At 41.5% G+C, this 11,889-nt stretch overlaps 1 protein-coding gene across 1 annotated transcript in view; it reads right to left on the minus strand.

Annotated features, from left to right (window-relative positions):
- Nucleotides 1-11,059, minus strand: part of sema6bb (sema domain, transmembrane domain (TM), and cytoplasmic domain, (semaphorin) 6Bb) — an 80,406-nt gene extending 69,347 nt beyond the window's left edge. Inside the window, exon 1 of the mRNA XM_039810189.1 lies at nucleotides 11,044-11,059. Within this exon, the coding sequence (XP_039666123.1) occupies nucleotides 11,044-11,059 (16 nt within the window). The remainder of the gene's footprint in view (nucleotides 1-11,043) is intronic.
- Nucleotides 11,060-11,889: the final 830 nt, after the last annotated feature.

Genomic DNA, 11,889 nt, shown 5'->3' on the forward strand with positions numbered 1-11,889 from the left:
ATATTGAGCTCTAACTCCTCTGTAATTTTCTATCAATTTTTCCCTCTCCATACGAGCCTGCCGTGGAATTGTGTTTTCCTCGAAAATTTCTCAAACACGTAATTTACAACCCCATTATTTGATTTTCGTCTTGTCTTTTCTTTTATTTATTTTTTTAAGATTATTTTTTGGGGGCTTTTTATGGCCTTTAATCGACAGGAAAGGGGAGAGAGAAGAGGGACGACATGCAGCAAAGGGCCGCGGGTCGGATTAGAACCCGGGCCGCTGCCAAGGCCTCGGCCTACATGGAGCGCACGCTCTACTGGGTAAGCTAGAGGTAGCCCCGTCTTGTTGTCATCTTAACACTGAATGCAACAATGGGTAATTTGTTTTGAAAATCAAGCGGAGAGGCCTTCTATCCCCACTGCTGCAATCACAAAACATTTCTTTCAGTCATGCACAATTGCAACATCTCAAATTTGAATACTCAAGGTTGGATTTCTTTATGCAAAACTCCCCAGCATTTTACTGTGGTCACAGATACACAATGTGTAAAACAAAGACTTGAACATACGGTGTCCACTATGCACGCTTCCTTTCCGTGTCAGCCTTTATCTCGCTTAGACTTGTTTCGTGTTTGGTTCAAAGAACAGTCAACTGAACTGTATTGTGGGTTTGAGAGAGCTTTACTGGCAAAGATGCTGAGTTTTGTTGATGACACATAAATGATGATAAAACCTTGTGCACAGGGTCATTGTCATGTTGAAACAGAAAACTGCCTTTCCTAAAAGTTGCCACAAAGTTAAAAGCACACTTTTGTGTCAAATATAATTTAATGCTGAAGCAACACTAGTAACTTTTTTTAATAAAACAGGTAACTCAAGTCAAGCAATCTAATTTGTTCATAGTAATATAGTAACCGCATACAACAGCTATGATGTCTAATTCCTTTGAACAATTCAGTATCACTCCATGTCTGAGTATAAAATGTCAGACGGCCCTTTTTCGACGAGTAACTGAAGCCGTTACCTACTCTATGTTCCCTTCAAAGCCACCAGACTCCTTTAACAAAAACAGTTATTTCACCTCGCAGAACACAGGAGTGGCTGGTCTACTGCTGCCTCGATCGGTTTAGTTAGTTAGTTTGGGTTATTGCTTGACTTTGGTGAATGCTAGCTGCTAGTGTAGACTATGTTCCATAGCAACCGCCTCGGTATGTGCAAGCAGTCAGAGCAGGAGGGTCTATTTTATTGCAAGGGTTATTATTTATTACAAAAAAATCAGGGAACTGACTGTAATGTCAGTTATACACTAATATCTATCTAAAGTCAGCTAACATTAGCCACCATAAGCTACTGGTCATACCAGACCAGGTAAGGCTGTTGAGGCAAACACACTAAGTGTAATGAATTGCACAAGGGTGAGAAGCAAAAGATTTTTTTCTTTTTTTTAAAGTTACATAGACCCTTCGAACTAGAAATAAGGGACCTTGCTCAAACAATGGCAAACAGCCCCAGACTAAAAATAATGACAATTAGTATGTATATATACTGTATGTAAAAAGCTGGCATATTGTACTCTATGTAGTCACATAGAAACAATTCCCCTCTTTCAATCATTTTTGAGTCTCTCTTTCACTCACTCACTCACTCACTCACTCACTCACTCACTCACTCACTCACTCACTCACTCACTCACTCACTCACTCACTCACTCACTCACTCACTTACTCTCTTTCTTCCCCGGAGGATACAAACAGCCATTGTGCAGCCCGTCTCTTTAATGGAGTCCGAGACATAACCTTATCAGGACACATCATCTTTTTGGGACATTTCTCACATTCCCTGCTCTGACATCAGAATAAAAGTGGGAGGCATGCTAATTACTCAACACCCACAAGCATAATTACAGGAGGTGAAGGGGAAAGAGTCACCAAGAGAAGAAAGGAGGTCATGGGGTAAAGAGAGAGAGAGAGAGAGAGAGAGAGAGAGAGAGAGATTTGAGTGAGAGATAAGTATGAAATAGAGAGAGAGAGAGATGGAGTGAGAGATAAGTATGAAATAGAGAGAGAAAGAGAAGATGAGAAGTCAGGAAGTCACTATATCCAATCACAGATTCTATTGTTTCTGCTATTAATAATGTATGAATAAATGTCAGGCGGTACGCATTCGATTAGTATAATTAGACACCCTGGGCTATACAATTTCATGGGACAGCAGAATAAGTAGAAACACAAGTATGTGTGTGTGTGTGTGTGTGTGTGTGTGTGTGTGTGTGTGTGTGTAAATGGTTCAGAGCCAAAGCATCTCTGTAATTATGACAAATAGCTCCAGCTGAGTCCATTCAGAAGCCTTGCTGCGTGGCACAAGCTGTACAGTAATACGCCATTATTATTGAACGAGGAATACTGCAAGTCACATATACATTTTGCCATTTGGAGGAGACACTAATCCAAAATATTCAACCCCAGGGTGCAGTAGCACTTCGTGTTCGAAAATTGAAATGGCAGTAGATGTCACCGAAGTCATATTGAAGCTGGCACACTGTGTGGGCTCTGTTGATTTAAGAAACGTTAAAAAGTCCAATGTCAGTAGCAAATTATTGTGTCCTTCACCGTGGGGACTATTGTTTTCAGTGTTGTGACAAACATATTCAGGGATTGAGCTTGATTTCAGGCATCATCCCAACAGTCTTATGTGGGTGCCAAGTTAATACAGATGGCTAGTGGAGGAAAAATGCAAACGATAGTCAGTCAAGTTAACCTTCAGTCTGATCTTTAATACCCCATTGACTCTAACTATCTTTTCTTTACTATTAACGAAACAGGACTCCTGAACTCACCACCATGCTCCAACTGCTTCAACAGGATTTAAAAAGACCTGTTAATTTGTCTGTTTCCACAGCCCCAGATCAATTTGATTATGGGTGTTTAGGCAGGTAATTTCCTAAACAAAGTAATTAAGAGATCATTTAGCTGGGCGAAAAAGTGTGTGTGTGGGGGGGGAGGTGGGAGTTGGGTGTGGAGGGTGTTTTTTTTACCTGGACCCCATTAAAGCCACCTCCGAATGATCACCACTGTGGCCAACTCAGATAACTCAGATAACAAATCACCAGCCAATCAATGATGTCTAATGTCTTTAGCAAAGCCCTAATGAGGACTGATGCAGTTCTGATACAGAGGCAAGTCAGGCGAAAGAACAGACTCTTAAAAGAGAGGAGGTGACTGTTTGATGGCAAAGACGATATGTGAGGAACTCCTGCAATGTGGAATTGGATGCTGGTTATACAGAGATATTGACCCTCTGCTGCAGGGCTTTGCTTACTTTGAATGCAAATAGAACACCTCATCATCAAATGAAGGCGCTAATATGCTCTGAAATGCTTTTGTCGCTTATTACGGTTGCCATGGTTCTCGCTTTCTCCTCTCCAGAGTCTCTCAGCTTTTTCTCTTTAACCATCTCGTTACACCTGGGTTTCTCTCTTGCTCTCCCTTAGCCCCAGTCTTGTCGACATGTACTGTACGTTCTCACTGTGTTTTCATTACACTACAAATTGGACAGTAGAAAGAAAACCAAGATGATGCATGTCCTAGATATAGGGAAAATGGTAATGAAAGAGAGCAGCATTAATGGGGACACTTTGGTGGTTGGGGTATTTATGATTAAAATATAATAACAGTGGCTATCAAGTATTATATAGAGGTATCAGTACTGGTAACACAGTACTCAAGCAATAGCCTGATATAATCCCTTTTTACACTGGTTGCCGAGCTTCAAAAAGCCTGCACATAGGAAGAATTAATTCAAACATGGTCTATTTCCACTCAAATCCTTTTATCATCATTTTACAAAGGAAATTAAATTTTCATGCACCATAAATATGAATGTTTTTAGAATTTAATTTGCAAGTATTGCACATTAAATTAAAGGTGCACTAATCAATATTTTTATATTACCAATGGATGACATGACTACTTGTATGTGAAAGGGGACAGTCCTAATAATAAACCCGCAGACAATTATCACTCAATTATGAACTATACAGATTTCCTCAGAGTGTGTTTTTTAGCCTCTTTCACCTCATGATTTAAGTGCCCGGCCCAACACTTTACTGTTTTGGTTCACTATGAGTGCTTTCATGAACCTCGTTTCCAGCAGCAGAAGGTAGCTGAGGAAACTGTACCAAACGAACACCAAAATAAACCAAACAGCAGACAGATGAAGTGCCGCATTTAGCAGCTGAAGAGCCAGATGTATAAATAGACAAGCGATTTCCGTATCAACTTTATGTCAATGTTGTTTTTACAGCTCGTTATGCTGTGCCCAAGTGGCCAATTAAATCAATTAAGGCAAGTTTACTTTTTGAAGTGCAGTTGTCGTGGTTTTCTGTGATTGATAATAGTGGCACAAAGATTTAATCAAAGTCATTCTCAAAGAGATCTGCATGCTGATTGAAATATTCTTTAAGACACTGTCCTTGTGACATGATAGTAGTAGAAGCTATAGTAGCAGTAGGAGATGAAGCAGTAGTACCAGAACCTCGTCTTGATTCAATTCAGAGTTTCCAATAAAGCTCTGCAAAAAGAGAGAATACTGGAGAGGAGCCAAAAACAACCCAAATGGTTTCAAGCTCTAATAACCTTTGTTATTAGAAGGGAGATAGACTCAAACTACCAAACGACTTGATCCTTAAAACACTTAATAACTTTTTAAGAGGAATTAATGTTCAAAGAAATACTCCTTAGCCAGAGGCAAAAGTGTACGCTCCACTTTGCTCTGATTTTATTGTTCCACATCACCAAGTTGACCTTCAGAGTTCGATACACGAGACTGCGCCGGTACATGGTAAAGTGTATTAAGTAAGTAGTGGAGGATTTTATGATTGTTCCATTTTCTTTATGCAGACTTAAAGACACCCCATAGATTTCCAAGAGACTGGCCTAATTGTCATATTAGTGAGAGAGGATAGGAGAGGCTGCTTTATGGAGTGTGTAGAATCAATGACAGGTGATCGCCTGATGCTGCTTGGATTTCCTTCAATCAGCAATAACACAAGATGCTATACGCGGCAGGGACGTGAGGAGGAAATGGAATAGAAATTAAGACGTGAGACAGAACGCTGTGAACACAGCGGCTATAAAAAAAAAAAAGAGGACAGGGCAGGACAAACAAAACAACAAAAATAATGCACTACAGGGAATGATGAAGAGAAACCGAGGTCAAAGAGAGACAAGTGAAACATTCAAAGAGAGAGGGGGAGTCACACCGGACATAAAGAGAGTGAAGCCAAAGAATGTTCGAAATGAGAGAGACAGAAAGACAAAGAAACAGACGAGAGGAAGAGCACCGAGCCAATAGTACACTTGCATTGCCAGATTTATAGTCAGACTGAGCCAAGAGTAGACTAGTGGGAATGACTTCTTGGCTCTGTACTTTCCTGGTTTTCAACTTATCTAAAGGGATGACATTTTTCTGCATCTCTTTATGTGTAGGAAAATGGAGTCCCTCAGGTGTCAATACTTGGACCATTGCTTTTCAGCCTGTACATGTTGCCTCTAGGCCACATAAATCAAAAACTCAAGGCTGTGGACTTTATGGGGTCTAGAGCACTGGACCAAACACATTTTCCTATGTGGGATAATAAAGTTGATTTGAATCTGCTATACAGTATCCACACTTGTTCTCTGGAGACCTCAACCCTCTTAAGTCAATGGTTGAATGCATTAAAGACTTATTAAAGAACTGGATGTCCCAGAACTTCCTGCAACTCAACAAAGACAAAACCAAATTCTTGTTATTTGTGCTAAGCTTCTGTGGCAGGAAACATGTTCTCATTAGCCTCTTTCTTCCTGGAAGTACAGTACCACAAAGGTCATAAATCTGGGATTTTATTGTTGATTATTAACTTTTGCCCCAGAGCCAAATGCAGTAACACTTACATGTGCTAATTTTGTGTTAGACAATAATGTTAATACTGGAATTCTGCAAAACATAGTGTTACATTTGAAGCCAAAGTTATAATTGTTACTAATATTACCTTTTTTTTATGTCAAATGGCAACATTCTTAAAAAAATTGCCTTCTTCAATATCTAAAGTTAAGGTTAGGGAAAGAGCAAGGCTAATTGGTTATGGTTAAGAAAAATGCTTTAAAGGGGACCTCCACCATTAAAGTCTATTTACCGGTCTGTGGGAGTACTACTGAATATTTGAAAATAAAATTGTATGAAGCCTTTTGTGAACCCAGATGGAGCTCCATGAAATCTGGTAAATTGCCTCAAGTGATGTTGCTTGAGGCAGCGTTGGATGGTCCCGAAGACTACAAGTTTGAAAATAAAAAAAAAAATCTGGCGGTGTGGAGCCTCCTCCTCATCTTTGCTTAGGGCTAGAAGCTCAAGGCTACATTAGCCGCTACAAGCATTACACATCATCATCTTTTACTGAACTGAAAGCTGTCAAATTGCATTGAGGGTAATATGGGCGGTGGTTTTGATAATCCTTTTTTAAGAAACTGTCCATCGTGAGTCCGAGAATGTTATATGAGTGCTGACATCTATAGGTCAGCCTTGCTACATAAAGTACAGTACATGCTACTTCCTGTGATGGCACTGTATATTGGCCCTGGATCAAATATTATTTGACCAATATGGTCCATCTAAAAAGACTGTGGACTGACTACAACTTATTCAAAATGCCCCCGGCATATCGCACCCTGCACCTTTCAGACCTCCTACGTCATCTGGCACAGGACCTGGGATGCTGGGATGTGTTTGATGTGCTCCAACATCAACAGTCAAAAAGAAGACTAAAAACATTTGTTTTGCCCGGTGCATTTCATTGGTTTTGTTGTGTTTGTATTTTAAACAGCATCTGATAGTACACGTTGTTTGTTTGTGCATTGCATCTCCCCTAGAGAAAAATGGTTAATATGATTAAAGATTTCTTTGTTTTGCTTTCCTGAAACCCCCCTGCCTTAAATCTGCTCTGCTGACCCCACACTGTTAACCTCTTCCCTGACTCCCTGACATAGATTGCACATATACATAAGCACATTCTCTACACACACATGCACACAACAAACACACACATCTCCTCTGGGCATTATGCCTTCACTTAAGTCAAACCAGAGTATTTCCCCTCTATATCTCTAATGTAAATATGATGCAGGAATTCCCTCCACTGGAGCAAAATGCACACAATTTCTTCCCTTTGCTCAGGACTTGAGTGACCCGGGGTCTGTTTACTAGATATCTGCATCACCATGAAATCCTGGAGCCTCAATAATGTGCGCATATTTAAAGAGAGAGAGCGAGAGAAAGAAATAGAAAAGGCAGAGAGAGAGAGAGAGAGAGAGAGAGAAAAGAGCACGTTAAATGAAAAATGAAGAGTGACCTTTATGCACAGAACACTGGTTTTCCCATGCACTGAGAGACACCATGGATTTATGTAGTGGGAAATATGTGCAGCATGTGTAGGAGGACAAAAACATTTCTGTAACACTCCGATCAGACCACGAGAACACGTCCTCTGTCATTGCAACGTGACAGTGAGGCCAGGTACATCGGTTAGTACAGTATCTTCTTTACACAGCACCATGTGTCTAATGGATATATAATTTCAGGGGATTTAAAGGTTAGTGCTGGAATAAGATAATATCTGACTCTTTCTCTCTGCAGTGAATGTGCTCCCATTAACGGGCGAGAGGTAGCCTGACTAAAGAGCGCTGGATGACAGAGCAGTAATGTAATACCTGTAATAGCTTATTGTTGGTGAATGGATATCTTTGAGAATTACTGGAGCTCACCCCGGAGTTGTGTCACTGTCATTAACCTTCACGGTCCTCAAAATTACAGCTGCTGAGACACCAGGAGACAGAGGAGCTATAGTTGCAATCTAGACGGAGTAGAACAAAGATTATGCAGCATCGTCTGACAACATCTGCAGGTCTGTGTTTCAGGAGGAACTAGACTCTCCATTAAGGAGCGCTGCGATAAATCTTTTATTCTCTGTACCACGCATTTCTTTTATTTGTCTACCGTCCCTGTTACTTCTCCTCGCTTCTTTCATGTTTTAAGCTTCAACATGCTTCACGAGACATGGAGAAACATCACTTCACATAACAACAGTGGAGATAGGCCTGACCTTTGGCTTCCCACCAGTTTACAACCATCATTAGCAGGGCAGGGATCAGGGGCCAAAGCCATAAATCAAACTCAAACCATCCATGTAGGAGGAACCCAGCTACACTGCAGTAAAAATGAAAAGAAAACACACTCTGAGACTGACGGGAGGCTAAAAGCAACCACATCCATCACTGGCTGGAGGCTCCATAAAGCCAGTAGAAGAAAACAGACAAGGCGATAATCTCCAGCACGGTTATAAATAATACAGAAACCCTGCTAATGGCAATAAGATGTTCTGCAGCATGACAGAATCCCTCTTTATATGATTATTCGTCTAAAATTCCCCCCCAAGGACATGTATTATCTAGCATAAATACTCAGGAGTAACTCAATAGGGTGTATGTTCCCTTCCAGAGACTGTTTGCCCTTTTTGCTTGTAAATCAGGAGGAGAGGTGGATTTATTGTAATGGCAACAAGTGACTGTCAGTGGGGGCACGAGGTCGGGTGGCGGGCAAAAATAGACCATTTGGGGGGAAGTGGAGGGTATTGAAAAATGAAAACAGGCTCTGCAGACTTTGGCACTGCTACTCATAGTTTAATGTATGCTTCTGATAATAGAAGGTATCACGAAAAATAGGAGAATGCAAATGAGCTGCTGATCATGACTCATTCTTACTGAGTAAATAACGATAAATGGTTCAACTGCAAAGAGCCTTTCACCTTGATATTAATAAACCAGGTTTCAGCCTTGGAAATAATGAGCCGTAAAGGGAAAAAACGTGATGTGCTTAGAGCAGAGTGATTCATTACTATTAGGATTGGGATACCAACATCGTAGTGATGTTATAATGCCTCAATCTGCTTGGCCATCCAGATGGTTTCTTATTGCAGGTAGTCATTTTCTCATTTAAAGTGGTCAATCAGCTAATGTACATGTTTAGCATGGTAAATACAATGCTACAGCCAGGGGATGGTTAGCCTAGCCTAGCATAAAGACTGGGAAGGCTATCCTGGCTCTGTGTCAAAGATGTCATTAGCCTATAAGCACTTTTAAAGCTCACTAATTGTATATATCGAGTTTGTTGTCTGGACAAAACCTGGAGTGTAAACATTACACACTGTGGTTTTACAAGGAGTTATGTGCCGGACTGTTTCTTGGCCGGGAGCAGTTGCATCCTGGAGTCTTGTTTTCACCGTGAGGTTGCCAGGCAACCGGTAGAGACTTCAGGAAGTCACTTTGCCCGGCCAAGTAATAGTCTGGTGACCAACAAATAAGATATATAACATGTTGATTTGGGAGCTTTAGTGGTGCTGGAAGGCAGATTTGATGCTGCTTTGCCAGTTTTTATGCTCGGCTAAGCTAACTGGCCACTGGATGTAGCTTTACACTGTATTTAACAGACAGATATGACAGTGGTATAGCTCCTTTTATATAACTCTCAGAAAGAAAGTGCATAAGTATTTCCCAAAATGTAAAACTAATCTTTTAAGTGTAGCACTGACAGGCTGCAAATAACAAGTGGTCTTAAAAAATGTGTTCTGGCCCCATAAACACAACAGAGAGCGGTTTAACAAAGTATTTACGAGGTCAGGTTGTACAATAGACAGATACTTTTGGATCATACAATGTGTGAAAGGGCAGCATGAAATTGTCTAAGGTGTTCTGTTACAGAGCAGAAAAGAGCCATCAGGAGAGAGGTAGAAGGAACACAGAGGTCTGTATACATTTTGGGCTTCACAACAACATCTCTGTGCTAATGGTGTTTACCTTCTCTACCTTCTCTTCCTCAATCTCCCCTTCCTGCACAGTACATGGACAAGCAAAGCTACCGCTCGGTTTACACTATCAAGATCGACATATTCCATACAAAGTTGATGGTGAAATAACTCACTGTACATCATCGCTATACATATGCTATACAATTTGGGAAAAATGTGCCCCTCAGCCGTGTCCAGATTATTTATTTAGAATGGCAAATTTCTTGAATGAAAATCATCTCGTCAAGCGCTCCACTGTGAACGCCTCCATCATAAACAGTGTCTAAAAGCAATTTTCTATTTCCTGATAGAGACAGGGAGGCAGAGTACAATCCCCCCCAAAAAAAAAAAAGTCATATCCCCAGGGGGGGGGGGCCGGGGCAAAAGAGGGGGCCGCCCGGGTCCCGCCTTTGATTTAACACATGCACCCAGGCTGTAGATGTGCATGCAAGCTTGCGCGCCGCCACACACACACACACAACCACACAAACACACAACACCACACACACACACACACACACACACACACACACACACACACACACAACCCACAACAACACACACACACACACACACACAGTGCATCCTGGCCTCAAGCATGCATCACCTTCTTTCCTCTTTCACATCAACTCTCACCTTCATTTTCCTCTCCCACTCTGTCCTCTCTCACCACGAATCAGCCACCTGCTCACCCAATCTGATAAATTCCACCTGTATCAATTTCAATACGAGTTCATGCACAACAGTGACTTTGGGCCCCTGTCTCTGCTTTATCTCTCCCCGTTGCTTTGAATGTTACATCTCCTGTGGTATCTACAGACACACACACACACACAGACACAAACACACGCACACGCACACACACGCACACACAAACAAACACAGTGCGGTGTCAATCAACAGACGTCTCCAGTTGACAACTGTGCACACAAGGCAGCTGTGAACAACAATGGATGTGAATGAAAGAATGTGTGAGCAGTACATCCAAACTCAGAACAAACAAACAGAAATAAACACACACACACACACACACACACACACACACACACACGCACGCGCACGCACACCACACACACACACACACACACACACACACACACACACACACACACACACAAACACACTATTGTTGCATTGCAGGCATAACTCCCAGGCCTGGCTGTGTGCAAGTTTGATCCCTCTCACCGTGTCTGAGAGGCATGTTAATCAGTGAAGGAGGCTGCCAGCTCAGCCATATATGTCTCTATCTTTCTTGCTCTCGCTCCCTACGTCTTCGTCTCTCTGCTTCTATCTGCATCTATTCTCTCCAATCTGTCTTCGTTCTTGTCAAACACCGTTTCTCCAACTCTACCTCATTGTATTTATCTCAGATTCTTCTTCTCCTCCTGTTCCTGCTCCAGCTCTCATCCCATCACAGCAAATCATGTATTTTTCCTCTTTTTTTTTTTTTGCTCCTACATTTTAATGCATCTCCTTCCTGGGTTAGAGGGATGGGATTTAAGACACTAAAGACTGGAAGGTTTATTTAGAAGGGCTTGGTGAAGATAACTCACCAGCCTGACATTTCATTGCACTCTTCTTTCAGGGTGGGTGGCAGTGAGATGCTGGATGAGTTTCACAGGGCGAGTTTTAAAGAACAAGCTTTTGAGAGCTGAAGGGTAGAAAGAAAGAGGACAGGAGGATGATGAGAGGAGAGACAGTTGTGCAGGGAGAGAGATATACTGTAGTGTAGAGCTGGGCAATATATCAATATTATATCGATATTGTGATATGAGACTAGATAGAAAATTTCATTGCGTAAATATTTAATGAAAGCACCAATAGTCAACACTACAATATCGTTGCGGTATCGATATCGAGGTATTTGGTCAAAAATATTGTGATATTTGACTTTCTCCATATCGCCCAGCCCTACTGTAGTGGTTATGTGTTTGCAGAGACGGTTCCTAGAGGAGATTTCCACCCAAGCACTCAGTTATAAGTCATGAGGTGGGGGAGTGAAGGGAGGTGGTCATCTCCGTGCTGACATTG

The sequence above is a fragment of the Perca fluviatilis genome, chromosome 9 (assembly GCF_010015445.1).
Source record: "Perca fluviatilis chromosome 9, GENO_Pfluv_1.0, whole genome shotgun sequence".
Classification (NCBI taxonomy): domain Eukaryota; kingdom Metazoa; phylum Chordata; class Actinopteri; order Perciformes; family Percidae; genus Perca; species Perca fluviatilis.